This window comes from Ambystoma mexicanum, chromosome 4q (assembly GCF_040938575.1).
Source record: "Ambystoma mexicanum isolate Mex_15411 chromosome 4q, UKY_AmexF1_1, whole genome shotgun sequence".
Taxonomy (NCBI): domain Eukaryota; kingdom Metazoa; phylum Chordata; class Amphibia; order Caudata; family Ambystomatidae; genus Ambystoma; species Ambystoma mexicanum.
Window position 1 is genome coordinate 1,249,978,443 of NC_090928.1, and position 22,559 is coordinate 1,250,001,001.

Here is a 22,559-nt window from a genome sequence, read left to right on the forward strand (position 1 = left end):
ACTCTGGTTAGGGAATATGGACAGCAGGAGGAAAAGAAATTTCAGTATCTCCCCATCTACGAGGAAGAGATGAGGAATGTATTACTTGAATAAAACCTACGACATGTGCGGAGAACATAATTCCTCCTAGAATAATACTTGAGCAGAAGGACCTTTTTGCACCAATATGAACTAGGATAGCAAACGTCTCATTCAGAGAAGGCACGGTGCCCAAAAGCATTAAAGCTGTTACCATCACGCCCCTCGTAAAGAAGCCTGGGCTTGACCCCAAAGACCCATGGAATTTACAACCCATCTCAAACTGTAACTTCATGTTGAAAGTCCTGAACAAAATAGCAACAGGGCAATTACAGACCGGAGGGGGAATCCTATTTTGCATGACCAGCAATCCGGTTTTCGTACTGCACATAGTACAGAGACAGCTATGTTAGATCTGCAGACTCACATGCTATGCGTTGTGGATAAAGGCAAGACATGGATGCTTATGCTACTGGACCTGAGTGCAGCATTTGTCTTGGTAGACCATCAACTGCTTCACCAGGTCATGGAAAAAGTAGCTGGCATCCTTTTTGGCCGATAGGAAAGCTAAAATCCACTGGGGGAGTAATTTCTCCATAGCAGCCATCATAAAGCATGGAGTACCATAAGGGGCGAGTTTGTCCCCACTCCTTGTTAATTTGTTTGAGATGTTTGTGTGAGGTCCTGGAAGGAGTCGGAATGTGTTCTTTTTTTTTTTTTGTTTTACAAATTACTCCGACGATACCCAGTTAGTGGCTGAATTGGACGGTGACTACATCTAGGGCAGTATCTCTCTGCTGTACAACATCGAGAACTGGATGATGAGTAACGGGATGTGCCATAATAGTAAGAAGACTGAGCTGATGATTTTCGGCACCCAACTAGCTCGAGCAAAATAAGGGCAGGAATACAAATCTTTCTTGATCAAAGACACCCACATACAGATGATAGGGCAGGTAAAAACCCTTGGACTGGTGATGGAAGCATCGTTGGGCTTTAGCCCAGGTGCATTACCTGCATAAAAGCAGTTCCTACCACCTCAGTCTGCTTGGAGCGATCCAGCCTTTCCTGAGCGAATAAAACACAAACTATAGCAAGGGCTATTATCCTGTCCCGCTTGGACTATGGCAATGCCCTCATGCTCAGGGCAAATAAGAATTGCTTGGGAAAGTGCCAGGTTATAGAGAATAATGCCATCAGAATAATAAAAGGAAAGTCAAAGAGTGAGCATATCTCAAAGGACGGGATAGCCTTGCACTGGCTCAGGATTGAAGATTGGATCCAATTTAAAGCCTTAACGTTGGCACATAAATGTCTTTTTGGTTTGGCACCAAAATACCTAAAGGAAAAGATTATGCCATATCATCCGACTCGTGCACTGAGATCTGCCGCTGGCTGTCGCCATACAGACGAGCAACAGGGATGGGCAAAGCCTTCCCTACTTGAGTAGCAAGGGAATGGAATAATCTCCCTCTTGCTCGTAGACTTGAGCCTAATCACATGGCCTTCAGGCCTTCAGAAGGAGTCTGAAAACACGTCTTCAAGTAAATTGAGATTCATGAGTAGATGGCATAGATACCAGCATAGGTGGCTCTTCTTGTTCTGTCTGTTTTGTAGTAATCCAGTTTTATGTGACGCGCCCTGATGCCTGTGGGCTTTCGGCGCTTTATAAGTACATAAATAAAATCACTGCCTAGGCTCCTGAGTGTCTGGGTAGGCCGGAAGTGAGGGAGGAGTCTTCACCCCCCCAGTCCTTTGTCTACCAGAGTGACCGAATAGGACCAGCTCTCTCGGGACCAAACCCTCCTTTCTGTAAAATGCTGGAATACATTGCAGAGGAGTGTGTGTTGGAACTGTATAAAAGGTGAGGCTTCTGGAGTGAAAAGCAAGTCGACTATTGGAAGTTGAAGTAACAGTAGAAGAAGCCGCCAGAGATGCCTGCAGACACTTTGCAAGACCGTGTAGCAACCACTGCTGTCCTGACCCCGTTTTTGTGCGACAGAGCTCCGAAGACGACTGGTGGGAACAACCAGTCCCAAGACGAACTTTGAATTGAGCCATCGCCCGAGGTCCTATGAATTTACAGAGCTGCGGAACCCCAATACTAGGAGACCTGCTGCCCATTTCGAGTGCATCCTTGTGGAAAGGACAAATCCATCTAAATCTTTGCTGAACCCGTAGGGACACTGCAGAGATCCGATCCAACTCGCCCAGACCCCCTCATCAGAGTGTGGGACTGCAGGAAGCGAAGAAGATTGACAGGGGGCGATCCGTATCCTTTGGGGCTGCAGAAAAGGCACCAAAACCGAAAAGAGTGAACCAAGAAGTTGCTGAAAGTCGTGCTACAGGTCCTCCCTCGAGACAGCTGCTGAGATCCCGTCCATTGTCCTGCCTTCAGTCATCAGACCAAGGAATCCGGAGGTCTGGTCCAGAGTAGCAACATCTCGGAGCATCCAGTGCAAGCATTTTCTTCTAATATTGGGTACTGTAGGGAAAACGGTATTGCTTACCTGATTCCTTGATGTCGCTCCAGAGCATTGGAGTGCACCTAGAGGGGTCCAGGGTCGCCCCCTCTAGCCTCCGACTCAAGCTGCTGCTTGTGTCGTATCGAGTCCTTAACAAGTCTCCCTTGTTAGTTGTTAACTTGCTGCTTCTATAACACCAGAGACTGGAAGAAATCCACAGGAACTCTTTGTATTCTGATGCTTGTCAAGACTTTGAGCCCTCTCCGAACTGCATTTAGCTACAGTTGCTTTTTGGGACCTAAGTCTTACTGGGCGATGAAACCCTCTCTAGAACCTTGAACCAGAATAATGTTGCATTAGTGAACCATTTTCCTCCCTTATGTGACTTTACCATATGTGTCTGCAGAGTGAATGTATTACCGTATGAACTGTTAAAAACCGCAGGTGCGCCTAATAACTGATAATACGATAACATGGTCTTTTCCCTTTGTAACATTGCTACAAATGTGACCGCAAACAAACACAAAAGTGAAAGTGCCCTTTGAAGTGTATTCAGAAGGGTTCTAGTGTGAACGTGTAAAGTATTAAGAGTGATTCTGGTGTGTGTGTATGTATATATATATATATATATATGTGTATATGTGTATGTGTATATATATATATATTTGAAAAAAGAAAGGGCATCCAATCCTGGGAGAAATGGCACTCAGGCTATGCTCATGAGGAAAAACATCACTCTTCTTCATAAATCCGACACCAATCAATGTTTTTCAGTGCAGCCAAAAGCGTCCTTTATTAATAAAAGTACATGGACAAAAGAAGGCAGCAGCAGTTTAAGACAAAAAAGAGAACGACGCGTTTCACCCTGCTCGGGCTTCGTCTGGTATGTGACATGGAGAGAGGACTGCAGTTATAGACAATCGTGTGTAAGTCCATCTTCAGTGTTTTACACTTAAGTGAGTTGACTGAAAAGCACTCAGTAAATAAATAAACAAACAGGCAGCCATATTGAAACAAAGTGAACATTGCTTCTGTTCTTTGTATATGTCCGTGTTTTTGTGTAGAATAATAGCAGTTCACGATTATGACTGTGCATAGAATCAACCCAGAATATAATTATCCCAAGTGGGTTTGAGCTTGATGACGTTTAAATAATTATTCCACTGTTTGTTAAAATTATTTAATATTGTGATTTTGATTGTTTGTCTTCCCAAGTGGATAATTTTATAACTGAGTGCTGCATAATACATCAAGATAATGGATACTTGTCAACATACATGTTGTAAAACTGCGGGCGATTCATGTGTATTGATATACCTCAATACATATTAAAGTGCTGCGTGCTATGTAAACACAGATGAACTGTTCAATGCTAAAGTGTTGTGTGCTATGTAAACCTGGATGGACTATTCAGTAATAAAGTGCTATGTGCTATCACAGTGCATGTTAGAAAAATATATACGTGATTCGTACATAGACCTGGGAGGCTGTGTGTTGCCCTTGCGGGTGCCTCTACAGTAAAGATTAACCTGCCTAAGTAAGTACTTTTGAACAGTGGCAGGGAAATTGGTAATATTGTGCCATAATCGGAAACTTGGGCTATTACTAAGACCTAAGTAGTTTTGTTAGAACAATGGAGGCTGTATGTTGCCCTTGCGGGTGCCTCTACAATATAAATTAACCCACCTAATACAACTTTCTAAATAAAACAAAAGAGAAGGAACAAGTGGAGAATTAAGATACTTTGCCACAAACTGAACGTATACAGTTTGTTGTCCATGCAGGTGTCTGGCTCTGATCAAACACTGACATAAAATCACACTTACAGTTTAAAGAAAAATGGACAACCGTAATTAAAAGGAAGAGGGGCAACCGTAATAGGTACTGTGACCATGTGTTACCCTCTCCTAATATTGAAGTGCAATATCTGGTATAAACGACTGCATAATACTATTTATAAGAGAATGATATTTCATAATGAAGCCACAAACATATTAAAATGAATAGCCCACAGTTTTACAAATAAACTTGGTAGATGATTAAAAACTGGGGTTACAGATTAAGATACAAGATGTTAAATAGTACAATTATAAAATCTGTATGTTTAAAGCATTGAAATGTCAGTGTTTAGGCATCGAGATTGTTTATCACATTGCCCCTTTTTTTAAAAAAAATGTTTTGTCTCATTGGTCATTGTGGAGGGCTCTTTACTATATAATTGTATTCTTAAAAATTGTTTCCCATAGAGATCACTAATACAAATTATGCACTGTTTAAAGCAGGGCACCATGTCTATAACTGCTTACCCTTCTCTCCTATTTTCCGCAAAAAAAAAGTGCATATATAAAACTCTGATAAAAATATACTTATCGGAAAAGTCAATAAGATATAGATGCAGAAAACTGCTTTCTGCTGAGTAGGCGTCCAAATCGTACCTAGTGTACCAAGCAACTTCACCTTTCATGTTGTTGCACAATATATACAAAGAACAAGAAGATGATCGGGAAATTTTAGGTCAGGAAATTATCACATTTAAAAGGGCTTGGTCAAAAATAGGAGAATGCACGCACAACATAGTATTGCAATCATGACAAACACAAATTTAAGACCCCAGGAATGCATATAATTCTTCGTCACGGTTGTGACCGCCCGGGTGTTTGGTGTTAAAACCAACTATGTATCTTGATTCCATTTGTCTCAAAGTTTGCAATCTGTCCCCTCCTCTCGGATGGATTCCCACTGAGACAATGATGAAATACTTGAATGTGCAAATGTCATTTTGGTGGGCATCTTCAAAATGTTTGGCAAGTGGGTAGGACATGTCGTGATTCTTGATTGCACGTAAATGTTGTAGTATTCGTAATCTGGCTTCCAGTTTGGTGCTGCCAATATACCATAGATTGCATGCACAAGTAATCACATAAATGACAAATTGAGTGGAACACCTCAGATCTTGTTTAATCTTAACTTCTTTCCTAGTTCGAGGATGTAAAAAAGCTTTGGTATTTATTCCATAGCGGCACGCTTTGCATTTGGCACAGGTATAAAAACCTGATGGTTTGGTAGTCAGCCAGGTGTTAATGCTTGGTTTGGGTGATAGTTTAGTTTGTATAGATGATGGTTTTCTATACGTTACAGTGGCATGGGACGACAAATGCGGGTTAATGTCAGAATCTCGTTTCAAAAGATACCAATATTTGTTCAAAATCTTTTTGGTTTCTTTAGCTCCAGAATTGAATGTGGTAATGAACCTAAGTGAACAATCTTCATTTAGTGGATCTTTGGTCTGTTCTTTAGACTTGCTGTTTTTGGCCAAAATCATCTCCCGGGTTTTGTTACAGCTGCGATCATAGGCTTTGTTTATAGTTCTTTTCTTATAGCGCCTCTTTACAAATCTGGCTGCTGTCTTTTTAGCATTGGTCTCCCATACTTCGTTTTTGCTGCAATTTCTCTTGATACGTAAAAATTCACCATACGGGATACTGTTTTTGAGACACTGTGGATGTGCACTGGTAGCATGTAACAGTGTATTGGTACTTGTTTCTTTTCTGTGTAATTCTGTACTGATGTTATTTTCAATAACTTTCACCTTTATGTCTAAATAGACTATTTCTGTCTTGCTATGATCTGTAAATTGCAAGTTCTGTTCATTTTGATTCAGAGTATGAAAGAAACTTGTCTATTCCATAGCCGTCCCGTTACAGATGATGAATAAATCATCAATGTACCTCTGCCACATAATGACTTTATCTGTGTGTTCTTTCTGATTGTCATTTGAAAAAAGTTCTTCCTCCCATGCACCCATATATAGATTCACAAAGGTAGGAGCTACTGCTGTGCCCATTGCCGTTCCACAAATTTGATTGTAATACTTAGAATCAAACATAAAGGTGTTATGGGTCAAAATGAACGAAAGCATGTCCAAAAGCATAAGTGAATGTTCTCGATAGCTTAAAGATCTGGTGGACAAAAACCTTTTTACTGCTTGTATGCCTTTAGAATGTGTGATACAAGTATATAAAGACACTACATCCAGCGTGACTAGAAGAAAATTAGGTTGCCAAGGGATGTGTGCTATTTGATTCAGAAATGCAGTTGTATCTTTGGTGTAGGATGGTAAAGTTTCCACAAAGGGGAACAGAAAATTGTCTACAAATTTTGAGGTATTCTCCAATAGGGAATCTATCGATGCCACAATAGGCCTCCCCGGGGGTCTGGTCATCGATTTTTATGAATTTTGGGTATAAAGTGTATAACTGGAATCTTAGGATGGATCAGTGGGAAGAAGTCGCGGCACTCACAGCCTCTGCTCCGGAACCTTTAAAGGGCCAGTTAGCTCGGATTTCCGCTGAGGGTAGAGCCATGTCTGGTTGCATTTTGAAAGCAACCTTTGACGCCGCGGACAACGCAGGCAGATTGATAGCAGAAGGCACTGTTATCAAGAGACATGCGTGGTTACGGCAGTCTGGTTTTAAGGCAGAAACCCTGGCATCATTGTTGGACAAACCGGTGGAAGCCGATCTGTTGTTTGGTAAGGCGGTCGAGGACGCACTGAAGAATGCCAAGGACGAATACGAGACACTCAAGTCCCTTGGCCAGTTAACCAATAAACCCCCTAACCAGAGAGGGAATAGTAATTTCCGTCGCCCACGCGGCCAAAATTCCCAGAGAGGATCGAACTATTCCTAGGGGCAGGGTACACAGTGGAACAACAGCCAACAGTCTACCCAGGGTTACGGCAGGGGTAATAGGAGAGGTCGTGGTAAAGGCAGAGGCAGCCCCAGCAAAGGAGGCGGCACGCCTCCACCAAAGCAGTGACGCTCAGTTCAGGGTCCCTTCTCACGCAACCCCAGTAGGGGGACGCATTTTCAACTTCACCCAGGCTTGGGAAGGGATCACATCAGACAGATGGGTGCTGTCAACAGTATCCACAGGGTACTGTATAGAACTACTGCAGCGTCCCCGGAACCATCCTCCACGACAGAGAGTACACTCTTTAGAACATCAGAAGATTCTCCTCGAGGAGATCGCCATTCTGCTAGAAAAGGACGCGATAGAACTCGTCCCGGGGCACCAGGTAAACAATGGTATTTATTCAACTTACTTCCTTGTGCCAAAGAAAGATTTGACAATGCGCCCAGCATTGGACTTACGGCCTGCCAACAAGTATGTCAAGCCCCAAAAGTTTTGTATGACTACGCTACAAGAGGTAATCCCCCCCTCCTAAAAAAGGGGATTACATGGCAACCTTGGATATGAAAGATGCCTATTTTCATATTTCCATGTTCCCAGCGCACAGAAGGTACTTGCGCTTCAAGGTGGACAGTCGGCACTACCAATTCAAGGTACTGCCCTTCGGGATAGCTTCGGCACCAAGGGTATTCACCAAGGTACTGGCGGTGGCGGCTGCACACCTACGCAGGGAGGCAATCCCGGTGTACCCTTATCTGGACGACTGGCTCATAACGGGGGAAGCCCCAGTAATTTGCAGGACAAACATTCAAAGGACTATCGACCTCCTCCACGAATTAGGCTTCTCAATCAACGAGAAAGTCAAGCCTGGTGCCAAGCACCTCCAAACAGTTCCTAGGAGCTATCCTAGATACTCAAGAGGGGTTGACATTTCCTTCAGAGGAAAGAATTCGGAATATACTACTGCAAATTCCGCAATATCAGTCCGGTCACCAAATAACGGTACGCAAAGCGATGCGTTTATTGGGCATGATGGCGTCATGTATTTACCTGGACCCCCACGCGCGCCTGCGCATGCGTCCCATGCAGGAATGGTTGGCGAAACAGTGGTCTCAGGCAAGTGGTCAGTGGGACGATCTAGTGGTCATTTCGCCAACACTAGTACAAAGCCTTCACTGGTGGACAAGAGAGAATCTTGCACAGGGAAAACCCTTTTACGATCCCGAAGTACAGGCAGTAGTCACTACCGATGCATGTCTGACGGAGTGGGGAGCACACCATCTCCACCACACAGCTCAGGGTCTCTGGTCTCCATCAGTGGCCAAGAACCACATCAACCTGCTGGAGCTTCTGGCAGTATTCAGAGCGCTTCAAGCGTTCGAGCCCCACCTACTAAACCTGTCAGTGTAGATCCGGACGGACAGCACAACAGCCATGTTCTACCTGAACAAGCAAGGAGGGACTCGTTCGCCAAATCTGTCCAAGCTTGCCCAGAAAATCTGGATATGGGCACTCAGACGGAACATCTTACTGTCATCACATGTTCCAGGGGAGTTCAGTTCCCTAGCGGATGCTCTGAGCAGAGACTCCCTCCCAGAGGAACACGAATGGGTTCTACACAGAGAGGTCGTAGAAAATATCTTCTCTCAGTGGGGTTTCCCCACTATAGACTTATTCGCCACAAGCGAAAACAAACAATGTCCAGGATTTGCATCCAGGTTCCCCCAACCAGACTCCCAAGGGAACGCCCTGTGGATGAACTGGTCAGGGATGTTTGCGTACGCTTTTCCACCAACTCATCAGGAAGGTGGTGAACAAGATGAACAGAGAGTCGATGATGCTCGTCCTAGTAGCTCCCATGTGGGCAAGACAACCGTGGTTCCCACACCTACGCAGGATGGCGGTGTGCGAGCCCATCAAACTTCCAGCCTGGTATAACCTACTGTCCCAGCACCAAGGTCAAACAGTGCATCAGCAACCCAACCCAATGAACCTGGCAGCATGGCTCCTGAGGTCATAGTTTGAACATCTCAATTTACCACAGAGGTGTATGGACATCCTAAAGGAATCTAGGAAACCAAACACAAGGCACTGTTACTTTGACAAGTGGAAAAAATTCGTTATCTGGTGCCAGAGTAGACAAATCAACCCAGTTGATTGCACTCCTTCCACTATTGTTACATACATGCTCCACCTGCTAGACGCAGGATTGGTTTTTAACTCACTGAAAGTACACCTGGCAGCCCTGTCGGCATACACCACTTCCCATAACAAGGTCTCGTGGTGGAAAGTACCAGTAGTTAAAGCCTTCATGGAAGGAGTAAAGAGACTTCACCCTCCTATTTCAAACCTACCACCAGGGTGAGACCTTAATGTGGTGCTATCTAAGCTCATGGGACCCCCTTTCGAGCCCATGCATAAAAGCAGTCTCAAACACCTGACTTATAAAACGGCCTTCTTAGTAGCTATTACTTCTATAAGAAGGGTCAGTGAAATTCAGGCTGTCAGTGCAGGATCCCTTCTTTACTGTCCACTCTCTGAAAGAACTCTGCCTTTCACGCCAAGAGCCCACTACTAGAGGCATTGGGGCCACTCTGACTTTCATTGCAAATGTACCCCTTGACACCATTTACAAAGCAGCTACTTGGAGCTCTATTCACACTTTTACTCAGCATTACTGCATTGACACCCATTCCAAGGCAGATACACAAGTGGGACAAGCGGTTCTAAAACACTTATTTGCTCATGACCCTTCTCACATCCCACCTCCTTCTTCAAGTACTGCTCGCTAATCTATGCACAGCATGTGATCTAAGCAGATTCCACAAGCCTCAGAAGGGATACATTACTCACCGTAATCGTATTTCTGATGCTTGTATCTGCTTAGATTCACATGCAACCCACCCTTCCTCCCCTCTGAGAAAAGGCGCATGGTTGCTTGTAGTCTTACCTTTCTATCTATCTGCTTGGATTATCTGTACTCGCGCTACTCCTCATGCTACCTCATGTCAGAAAAAATGCAATCTGAGGATCCTAGACGCGTGAGGGATCTTGGGTACAGTGGACGTCACACTAGGGATAGTATTACTGGCACGCCCTGTGTCGATGCCAATTTTCGAGTTTCGAAAAACAAACTGTAATACTCCGCAGCTTCCACTAGATGTCGGCCTATGCACAGCATGTGAATCTAAGCAGATACAAGCATCAGAAATACGATTACGGTGAGTAATGTATCATATATATATATATATATATATATATATATAATCTATAATTTGATAAGTGTAAGAGTTTCTTTGGTGTGCCTGTCTAACTAAGGTTCAGTGTACTTACCTACAGCTCACATCTTCCTCTTAAGATAAGCCGGATTGCCCTGCCACTTTACCAAGATCCTGAGTTAGTACAGACTGATAGTAAGAGTTGGAGATCTACAAACCACTGGGATAGCTTACTAAGGTCTTGCTACCAGTAGGACTTTAGGAAAACTCCCCTAACACCTGCCCCGCCTTGCACCACCTTTCCCCCACCTTCCCATCCCCATTCACCTCGCCTTCCTATTTCTTCTTGTCTTCTCTAGTTAGCATGAATGCCCTTTCCTGGTCTTCCATTTTTCTGGGTTCTGAACAAAAATCTTTGCAAGGGTGAAAAAAACAATCTGTGTTAATAACCTTTTAACATAAGAGCCTTTATTCGATAGGATTGTAAGTAGCTTGTGAGGATGAACGAAGCATGGATAGTAACAATCATAAATTTCACTTTTTTCAGCTTGAAAGAACGCATTATGAACTGATTTATCTGCTTTGTGCATTGTCTTTTCCTACCACAGAGGATCTGCGCCTCTATGGTGTACAGCAGTGGCTAGACTCACTATCCTTCGGCGATGCCAGCAGTCCGGAGTTGCAGCTGACTGTGGGAGCCATCATCGTGGAAGAGATGAGAGCAGCAGTGGAGGCAGAGACAAGCTTCCAGTGCTCGGCAGGGATCGCTCACAACAAGGTAATATTTTGTCTAATTGTGATCAGACACTTGACGTCTCTTTCAAATGACTTATGTAAGTGTGCTGGTGGGATGAGGAAAAGCCAAAATTGCTCAACATCTACGGTCATTAAAATGAGGGGGCCAGTTGGTGGCTTGACTGGCAAGCGCTGTGACACATTAACGTCCTTGATAGTGGGACTGATACTCCCCCAATTCTTTGGTACTACTACTTTCTTCTACTTTTGGCAATAGCTCAATAAAGGTTTAGTGACCCTGCATGTAGCTCATTAGTTGGGTACTTTAGTTAATTGATGTGCCTAAAAGCTCGACATGTCTATTGCTGTATGGCAGTAATATAACTAGCCTAGTGGATTGTATTCAAGAAAGCCCCCTTTTTTTTGCTCGGTTTTGTGAGTCATTCAACTCTAATTGTGTTTAATAGTGTCCTAAATCTGTTCCCCAATGAAACCCACCCAGGACGCACAGGCGACCTGACTGTTGTATGTATGCATGGACCGGTACTCTAACCCAAATGTTTGCGCTGATTCTGGTTGGTGTGAGGGGTCAGAAATGCGAGACGGACAACTAATTAACTTATAGGGTGTGACAAACGTCTGCTTTCGCTAACCTAAAGTGGATTTCCCTGCCTATAAACTAAGACTAAAGGAAAACACTCTAAAATGGTATCTGTCCCTCACACTTGTACATTTAACAAAATCATAAAGGTATTCAGATGGCTATTCAAACAAGTGATAATTATATTCAAAGATACTTTCATAAGAAAGTATCCTTGTTCCCAGGGTCGGATCCCCTTCCCCAAATTCAAAACAGGATTTCCCCAATCAAATGTTCCAATTAGTAAAGTTCTTTCTGCTTCAAGGGCAGCAGAAAGTTATTTTCAATAGCCACGTTTTGTTTAAACCACAAAGTTCCTTTCCTCCTTGAGGGTTTCACTTGGCAATTGGATTCTTATGATTAAACAAGGTTTATCACTGTTCAGAATAAAGTTTTTTTTTTTACAAGCTCTTGTTTGTCAAACCTAAAAGCCTTTGTCTTCCCTTCTCCAGGGAATATTTCAATATAACTCATCTTTGAAAAGACAGCTACTTTACACTTATTTAAACAATAGTTTCATCAAGATGGTTTTTCCACAGTTCATTAAACATATTGGTGTCCTTGCCACTGTTTTTCCACAACAACCTTTCACCACAATGCAGTACTTCAGTATCTTATTCTTGGTCCACTAACATGGCAGGGCTACTACAAACCATCCCTTTCCTGATGTGCTCACCTGCCAGGATAAAACTCCTAACCCTACTATCAGTACTCCGTGATGAAGATTACTTCAAACAATCAACTAAGTCTTTGACTTTCAACAATTGCGAGATTCACAACTTCTAACAGGATACAACACCCATTGATGCTGTTTGTTCAACTGATTAGTTTGCCACAGGCAATGCTGGTTCTATTCCTCTCCTCATGACACTTTCCCCAAGCAGGGCCTAGCACCTGCCGCTTCTGAGTTCATACTATCACACCAGGCAATTGCTGGTAATCTCTTATTCAAATTTCTCTCTTCAAGAAAGCTGTTCCTCTTGTTATTCACAAGGCGTAGGCAATATTGTAATGTGGTTAATATGTTGCCTTCGGCAATGTTGGTTATACTCTTGATTCACCATTACCCCCTCTTTACTTGGGTAATGCTGGTTACAGTGTTTGTTAAATATTGCCCCCTCTTTACTCTGGCTCTAATGGTTACAAACATTTTTGTCCCACTTCCCTTCAATATAATTATTGTGCAACAAATATTCTCTTTCATTAGTTTGGTATTTAAAATGACTATTATTAGCAAGCGGTTTACTACAGAGTGCTCCAGGATCACCTATCCAAGGCCAACTCACCAGCTTCTGCCTGCGCTTCTGTGTGACCTGCTGCTGATGCAACGTATTCTTTAGTCATCGGGTTCGGAGCTTCTGATGGCTCCAGTTATATTTCTGTGACCTGCGCCTTTCAGAACAGGAGTATGCGTCGCTCCTCGTGTTCCCCAGTGCTCTCCAGCCACTGGAGCAGGACACAGGATCTAGAGAGCTTCTCTCTACCCCGGGGCAGCCTGTCGCAGCACCGCTTCCCGCTGTGCTGCGTCTGCAGTTTAGGCTTCTCACTACTACGCCTCTCTCAGCGCCATGATCCGCTACACACGCGGCAGTGTTTCCGGCGTCTGTCTTTCGTAGGCCTCTGCTGCATGCACGTTCTGACTACTGCTTCTGTCTGCACCTGAATGGGATTTAAATGATCAGAATTCCCGCTCAGGTGTCGATCGCCAGAAACACTATAGAGTGCATTCTGCAGGTCTGTGCCTCTGAGCCCCTTTCTCGTCCCAGTGCCTATGGCATTAATGGGACTTGAAGTCTCTAATATTCTTATTCTTCTATTCTCCTTTTAGCACATGTTTCCATTTTAACCTCCTCTAACTTGCTCTGTTTTATAGAATGTTTCTCTAGAAAAGGGCCATAGAGGAATTTAGTGTCGGTGCTTAATTTTGTAGCCTAAACCCAAAGGGGAATCACATTTATTAGAAGTAATGGTATTGATATTCTGATCCTTGCATGTTCCATGACCTTGTTGACCATAATGTTTTTTACCACTAATACTTTGGGTGATTTGGGAAGGGGAGCCTTTGACAACATGCCATTAGGTATTCCGGTATTATGGAAATATTACGCTCTGAAGTAGAGGAGTGCCGCGTCCCTCCTAACTGAGGCACCCTATACCCTTGTTGGCCTTCTCCTCCCAGGTGATCCACCCTGCTCATATCTCCCCCAGGGTTAGGATCAGGTAGCGGCTGCCTTCCCCTGACCACCTGGGAGGAGACTTTAGGCAGGGATTCTGCGAGGAACACGTAGGATTCATTACATTCGTTGGAGTCGACTTTAATATATTGGCTGCACAAGTTCTAACCGTTTTGGTTCACATGAGACTGTTTCTTTCTAGACACTCCCAAAATGAAGTCTCTAGTGTTGTGAAATCCAATATCCAGGCAACAGCACTTTGTTGCCTGTGTTTGTGTGTTTTGGCGGAGGTTGGTAATGCCCTTGTTGGGTCATTTTCATGATGTGCAATCAAGCCAGGAGCTCACCAGTGTGTGTGGTTACCTGGTGGTGACTGAAGATTGGATGTGTGGGGTTGTTCTGGAATCTAATTTGCCTGGGAGAATTTGAGCTAAAGATTGTGTGTTTTTATGATCAATGTTTTGGAGATGCTGTGGAGACATTTGCTGCCGGGTGATATGTCCTCAGTCTCCCAGTGGCTCCCTCCGCCACAGGCATCATTGGCATCCAGAATCTAATGCAACACTAGAGATTGGTAACCCCGACTGTCTAACTTTGCTTCTCTGACGTTAGAAGGGCATACAGGCCAAGAACGTATCTTATTTTAATCTCCCAGGGACGTCTTAAGGATGGCCTTACTCTAGGGCTCCCCAAATGGCAGTTTTTACAAGTGAATAACGCCTGTATTTCCTCACGCTCCCTCTCCTCTCTCACTGCTATACCAATAGCATTCCGCCCAATCTCTCGCCTATTCTCACACTCCCGCGCGCTCTCACCATCTACCCTCTCACACTACCCCATTCTAATACACCTTTGCACTTCCCCTCCCCCTCCACTACCATTCACTTTGACACTCACACAGTTGCAGTCCTTGCGTTAGGTCTCACACTGTTGACGCTGTGGAGTGGATGGACCCGATGCTGGATGAGCAGCCAAATGTTGAGGGTGTGCCAGCTGATGGATCTTTGCATTGATGACTCTATTGTTGCGTTAATAGATGTTGGCAAAGCTGGCCTGCGGTTTCAACAAGCCGAACCGTCAGACTCTGGTGCCCATGGGATCTGTGCCCGAGCTCTTCAGCCAGCTCCCCATCAGCAAAATGTAAGTCCTTAACTCTGAGGATTCACATCTATTTGTTTCAAGGGTGTATGTGTGGTTTAGGCCTCCTTTGGTGAAGGCTGATGGTGCGTATTCTGTTTTGGGGCTGTTCACAGTACCATATTGCCTGTCAAATGTGCTCAGTTTGTCAGGTCTGCTGCCATAATATGAAACTGTGCCATCACCATGATCCCTATTCTGGATCCCTATTGACATGATGTCAAATGTTCTTCTGTAATCACAGAAGCTATCTATGCAAAGGAGTTAAAGCTGTACTGGTGTTTTCAGTACTTTATCAAACTTTGCTTTGCTTTGTAGCTTATTTAAGTGCTTTTTCTCGCTTGAGCGCTTTCACGATTGTTTCTTTTAAACCGAAGTCATTTCAACCAAGTCGCACCTGCCAGAGCACCAACCAGCAGCCATCATTGTAAGTTCACCTCTAGTACAGAAGCAAATGGGTTCTTTTAGCTAGAGAAAATGGTCTTTGTCTTAACCCAAGAAAAGAAGCTCTCAGGATTCAGACAACTGCAAAGGCATTTCACCCACATTGGGGATCATCTGTGCATTATAGTCTGACGGTCACATCCTCATTACAAGGCGATGGAGTCATGACATGCCAACTTCTATTTCCTGTTGTGTATCCATCCTTTTTTGTATTTTTTTCATTTTTTTTCTTTTACTATTTCTGTATACTTTATTGTCCCCTTTTTATTTCAATATTTTGGTTAGTAAGAAAGGTGAGTACATAACAGATCACCAAGGAAGGATCTAATCTATGATAGCAAAATGATTTGAGAATGAGAAATGTCTGTACTTTGAAACTCAGAATTTATTTTTAGAAGTATGAGCAAATTTCACTTAACATTAATCTTACCTGTCACGAATGTGCGAATGGGGAGTACAAACTGTATTGAATTCAGAGGGTTTAGAGTCGGACAAAATGTTCCATAAATCTGCTTCTTTGTAGTGCAAGGTGCAGTATTTTTTTTCTTTTTTTGCTGCACACCCCTAAAAGTGCAGCAGTGCACCAAATGAAGCTCATGCTTTTTAGCACCTCTTTCAGCAAAAGAAAAGAATCCAGTTTATTTCATAGAAGGATCTGGGGGTTTGTCACATGATTTTCACAAAGTTAGCTATGAAAAGAGACAGAAGGAGACCGGTTCTGCTCCAAGGTTAGGATGGTAGGTCTGGTCCTGCCTGCTGGGGACTTGGGTCTTACAGCGCAAAAGAAAACTGTGTTGAGTGTTGTTGACCATTAGTTCAGGTGCCAAATGGAATGCAATGAAATAGAAAACATACTTTGCCAAGGAAATATCCTGTAATTTATCATCCTTTAGGGTGCTTTTTCAGACCTTTGCTGGAAGCCAAGAAGTGCCTTGCCTAACGGTAACTGTTGTCCTTGCAAAAACTATGGATGAATAATCTCCCCTACCTAAACCTGCCTAAGCTGTCCCAATTGATTGAAAGAACAATAAATGGAACCAAAACTCAGCAAGGCCCCCTTCAGATCCAATTGTATTTATTACTAGTTATTGAAAGGTAAGGATGCATTTCGACTACAAATTACTTACATAGGGGAGGTTTACAGAAGCCGGCAGCATAAACTGGCTGGGCGCTTCTACAATATGTAATGGTTTTAGGTATGGAGTGCGCCAGGTGATGCGGAGCAGTTAAATGGGACAATACACCGGTGTCAATGACAAGGGGACAGACTTAAATTAGGATTTACATAGTTAAGCAGAGTCTACAAAAATACAATTATTTGTTTGGGCCTTGGACAAATCTTATCAATTCAAAACCATTCTTTTATATATTCAGCTTTGTGTGCTCGCTAAGCGCCCTAGCGCTTTACTTTTAAACACAGTTAGAAATACTTTTCAAGGTACTGTAGTAAAGCAAGTGAAATAAAGACAGTAGAGCCAGGTCAGTAATCAATGAGAATGATGGGATTCGAAGATACAAACCAACAAACACCATACATAAACCTTAGAACAAAGGTGCTAAGCTTAAAATGCCTTTCACTAGCTAGGAAAAAGGGGGCCTGGTGCCCTTAGAAATACACGTCCCAACAAAAGTCTTTTCAGGAGGCTAGGAGTCTTTTAGGAAGCTGAACAAGTTGGCTTGAGCCAACCAGTAGTTGTGATTCAAAGTCGAATACAAATTAGAAAGTCTTAAAATGAAACGGTCCCAATCCAGCCACCTTAGGGCATACCCAGGGGAGGATGCCATGACAACTCCACTGTATAGGCAAGGCACAGATAGGGCTACAACTTTATGCCCAGTCAACCCCAATGGAGATAGGAGACCCAAAACCGGTATGTTAACTCACCCCCGTACTTTGGGTCACTCGGGGACCAGCATCAAAATTACTGAAATCGCTGGGCCTTCTGAATTCAGGCCTTGATTCTGTTGGAGGAAGCTCAGGTGTTGCGAATGCAGAGGTCTCTAAAGGCATCCGGGTCTGGCTAGTTTGTGGTTCTGTGCTCCGATTTGTATCCAGACTCTGAATACAGGACACTCTGGACACACGGACTTTCTGTGACTACCTCTGGGGACTCCCAGGATGCTACATAGGCGGAACGCAGTGTGGGCCACTTGTTCAAAATTATGGACGGTGATCCTTGTGGCAAGAGCAAACGAGCTGGTCCTGCAAGGCCCATCTTCCTGGTGGACACTTCAGGGAAATGCTTCTTATTTGATAAGGTGCGGATGTCTGGCTAACCCACAGGATGGTTCTGAGATTGTTCAGAGCGCTTTCAGCAGCTGGATCTTTGAATTGAGGTTGAGACTGGTTTTTCTCACCTGTCCTGTGAGTAAAGGACCAGTGAAACTCTTGTTGAGATCTCCAGAGAGACAGGGCTTTCCTGGGCAAGTGAAGAAAGTGCTGCTGGTGATCTTCCAACAATGAGTTCGGGAACTTCAGCAGACTGTTCTCCTTGGATTCGCTCAAAATGACCCACACCACCAAATGACCTAAAATAGATACTACTAAATGTCCTACTAACTGTTCGTAGGACATTTTGTAGTATCTATTTGGTGGTGGTCGGAACAGCTGGAGAGTAGTGAGCAGGGGTTGCGGGGGACATCCTGCAGCTGACCCCACCAAAAAAGAAAAGGACCCTGCAGCGCCGATTCCCGATCACGGAAGTGAAAGGGAACTGGTGTCGCAGGGACCAGTGAGACGGAAGGAAAGTTAAGTAGGGGTGTGGGTGGGATGGGGTTAGGGTTTCTATAGATTTGGGGTTGTTTTACCTTGGATGACCAAATGGGAAATGTACAAACAATTTTGTATTGCGTACATTTCTTTTGCGGTCATTTCCGTCGTAAACCTTTCAGTTGCAGTAAAACAACCCCAAATCTTCTCCTTCATTGGAGTCTTGGCTCCGAGGATGATCTGGTGTGTGGCTGCAGGAGTCCTTCTTTTATCCAGGATCTGGGCTGGAGTCGCCTCCAGCCCACCAATGGCAAGGATCTGCAACTGTCAAACTGACAGGGGGGAGGGGTTGTCCAACCCTAGGCAGCCTCTGCGACTGCATCTGCCCAGCAACAGACATCACTAGTCAAAATGTGGAGTGGGGCTTGACAGACCTAGCCCCCAACATCTGGGAACACATAGACTGCCTCTTTGCTTGCAAACGCAGTAGCTTTCCCTGGGAAAGGACTCCTCATATATGGAATATTCAGCTACACCTTGGTAGGAAAAAGATCAAAGGCAGGATGGCCAAAGGACAGGCGCATATCTTGTGACACTCCCATATCTTGTGATGCTCCCATTTTAGTCTCTATCGTACTCCATCTGGCATTAAGAGGTAAAATCCAAAAGTGCATGAGACTACAAAAAAGAAAACTGTGCAAAAGTATCCGCTGCCACCAGCCCATCCTGGACACATCATGCAAGTAACCAAAAAGTATCTAAAAACACATTTACAGGGACATAGTATCCCGACCACCCTTCACTGAAGGAGATTTGTGCAGGAAAAACAATAAGCCAAGAACTTTATAATGGAGAACAGAGCTTTTCTGCACTGATAGCCATAGTGACTGATCAGTGCTCCCAAAATAGATGCGCTTCACTTACCTCCAAAAGTCAGTCCCTGATGGCATATGGAGGGAACGCACCAAAAGGTAAAATCTTTCCTAACACACATTAGCAGGCTTGTAATCACGAATAAGCCAATTGGGAGAGCTGTGCTGGGCATCAGGTCGGAAAGAGTAGTTGAGGGATAGTGGGAAAATCCCTTGCCGCTCCTAATTGCAATGTTTTAGCACTCCAGACCAACCCAACCTTTCTCCTTGCTTCATTAGCTGTTGGAGAGTTTTTCCATGGTGGTCTGGCGAGTGTTGTGAAAAGGCATATGAGTGGAAGAACAGGGTGACCATCAAGTTAAACCAATACTCTTAATGCAGTTGGTACAACCCACTTTTGATGGCTGTGCGGACAATGACCCTAAGGTGGTGCAAAAGCACCCAGCCAAAAAGAAAGCCACGCATCTCTTCAAAGTAGGTAGAGTGGGAGAGCAGTCTAGCATAGGTCAAGTACTCTCAGGTAAGTAACGCAGGCTTACACAAAAGTACTATCAGTCCGCACACGTATACACAGAAAATACTGGAAAATATGCACTTTATGTTCGGTATGCATAGACCTTAAGTACTTTAGCAAGTAGCACGTATAGTATAGTATAGTATAAAACAGTACATACCACTGAGGATGCTCCTCGCTCTGTCTATCTACTAAAGATAGAAACCTATAATTGCCGGGGGAGTTGAGGGGGGAAATAAGGGAACCCGACAGTCATGTTAAAATACTTGGTCCCTGTACAAACACAATACATTGCCTTATAAGACGCAATCCACTCCTGCATTGTTTTTGGTCCGCTATCTGGTGATAAACACCCCACATAGTCTGAATAGGCCTACAGGAACTTTAGTACCAATACAAACAAGGCCAGAGTATTTCCACCCCCGTGGGACATTGTATAAAAATACAAATGCACACCTCACAGTTGGTGAAGGTTCCAGAGGGAGACGTGGGGGCGGGGGGAGAGTGGCGGGAGACCATTACAAAACGCATGCTGAGGCCACCACAAAATCCAGATAAATTATTAGCATTTCTTTTTCTATGAAATTAACTTCAGGGGAAAATTGTTGTCCTCAAAAGCAGGCATAGTCTTAAGTTGTGATCACAGTTAAAATTGCAGAGCATGATTTTAAAAATACATAATAAATCACTGGTGAGTGCTAAGTTGTAGTTCTTGGCCTAAAACTCACTGGACCCAAACTGGGTACAGGAAAATATGCCCAAGGACAGGTAAGCACCCCTGAAGCCATTTTGGGGGAGGATCAAGGTGAGTAGAATGTTCAATTGAAATAAGTGTGACCAAATCAGTACGCAGTCTGGGAGTATGTAGGCAAGTTCTGCTCCACAGTTGTGGATTTGGCAGCAAACAATCACAGGGGGACCATAGAAGACGCCAAAAAAAGAGTTCCAGAGGTAGGTTTGACGCAGCACAGCAGGTAGAGCCCTAATATTATCCAGAGGGAAAATGCAGTAGGGACTTGCTTCTGAAAAGTCTCAAACCCCTGCTCCCCATACAGAGGGATCCCAGAGAGTCCGTATCGAGAATACCTTACCACCCAGGACCCAGATGTAGGTACTTGTAGTGTTTCCCGGTAGGCTCAAAAGCCTGTTGACAAGGCTTCTTTCATTGCAGTTTACAGGATCCAGTTCAAGGAGCTTGGATCCTGGGCAAACGACGACCCCATGACTGAAAAGAGGAATAAATAACATTCTCCCAATGGAGCCTCCGAAGCAAAAGCAATCACCAGATGCTAAAACTTGGTATTGTTCCCTCTGTCAATCTGTTTAGGTCTCGTATGTGTGTTCTATTGGTACAAATTGGATTGTCTGATTCTGGAACCTATGGGTAATCCTGACAAGTCCATTTTTTTTTCCTTCGAGATGACTGGAGGCTGACCATCAAGTCTTTGTCTCTGATACTCTTCTTATTGAGATTACACACAGTTTCCTTGAAAGAGAAGGGACTTGCCATTATATCTTCAGTCGCGTTCCTTGTAATAAGATCAGGCAGGTTTTCTTGCACTTTAAGTTAAATCCATTCCATACAAGGGAAAGAATAAGGCATTGGACTATGCCTAATTGGGCGGCTGATATTTCAGTGTTATGTCCTTTCTGTAAACGCCCTAATACCATTGAAAGTCTGACATTTGATTTTGGAATGCAAAGCTTTATGCTCTATTAGATCGATTTGATTTTTATAATGAACAGGATATCTATTCAACTGATTACTCCAAAACATTGTTTTGGTCTGGACTGATGTGGGGAGTGAACATATCACTAATTATTGCACTTGTTAGTTTTTGAAATGGCACTGATTTTAACTGTTAAAACATTTTATTTTATAGGTCATTACTGTATGTACGTATTGTGAAACTGTGTATTTTTTGTATGAATTTGTAAACCACATCACAAAGCGGAAAAAAAAACTGCTTTTCCGAAATGTTCAGCAAAGAGTTTAGGTGCAGGGTTTCCCCGTTAAGTACCATCACTCACTGGGCTGGACAAAGCCAGCTGATCTCTCTCATCAGTGTATTCGTGTCAACGGGTCAGTAGGGCAGACTATCTGGTGGCACCTGAATCTGCCACTTAACCCTGCCACCCACACAGGATGTGATGGGAACAGCCCAGAGACCGATAATAAACTAAACCAGTAAAAACAATATGGAGACAATCTGAGACACCGGATCGATCTCCCTAGATATGGCAAGATCCTCAACAATCCTGGTGCTGAAACCAAACAAGGATCCCACAGAATGCTCAAGTTACCGCCCGATAGCACTCCTAAACACGGACGCAAAACTATACGCAAAGATATTAGGGAAAAGGCTATCCCAGGTCCTCCCAGACATCATTCACGAGGATCAAGCAGGTTATTTCGGGAGAAAACACCCAAGATAACATCAGAAGAGCCATAGGTGTAATCGAATGGGGGAGACGCACAAATCAGAAATTTGCGATAGCGGCCCTAGACGCTACACACGCTTTCGACAACTTGGACTGGGAATACCTGCGGATGGTCCTGGAGAAATTCGGGTGCGAGACACAATTCAGCAAGATGATCCTGGCAAACTTTCAACGCCCATCTACATAATTTCGGATAAACGCCCGCGACTCAAAACAAGTGGAAATACGGAGAGGTACGCGCCAGGGCTGCCCTCTATCTCCATTAATAATTGCAATGGCTATGGAACCACTAGCAGCGTGGTACAGAGAAGACCCCGATATAAAAGGAGTGCAAATCAAGGAGACCCCGCAGAAAATAGCATTATATGCTGACGATGTGATGCTCTATATGGGAGACACTACGAATACATTACCGAGAGCCGTAGCGACACTGGAAGAATTTGCCACCATATCCGGGTTTACAATCAACTAGAATAAATCAAAGTCACTGAACATAAC

At 43.9% G+C, this 22,559-nt stretch overlaps 1 protein-coding gene across 4 annotated transcripts in view; it reads left to right on the top strand.

The window, feature by feature from the left end:
* Positions 1 to 22,559, top strand: part of POLH (DNA polymerase eta) — a 156,656-nt gene that overhangs the window by 27,731 nt on the left and 106,366 nt on the right. For all 4 annotated transcript variants that reach the window (XM_069608831.1, XM_069608832.1, XM_069608833.1 and 1 more), the window contains exons 5-6: positions 11,002 to 11,171; positions 14,979 to 15,082. In XM_069608831.1, the coding sequence (XP_069464932.1) occupies positions 11,002 to 11,171; positions 14,979 to 15,082 (274 nt within the window). The remainder of the gene's footprint in view (positions 1 to 11,001; positions 11,172 to 14,978; positions 15,083 to 22,559) is intronic.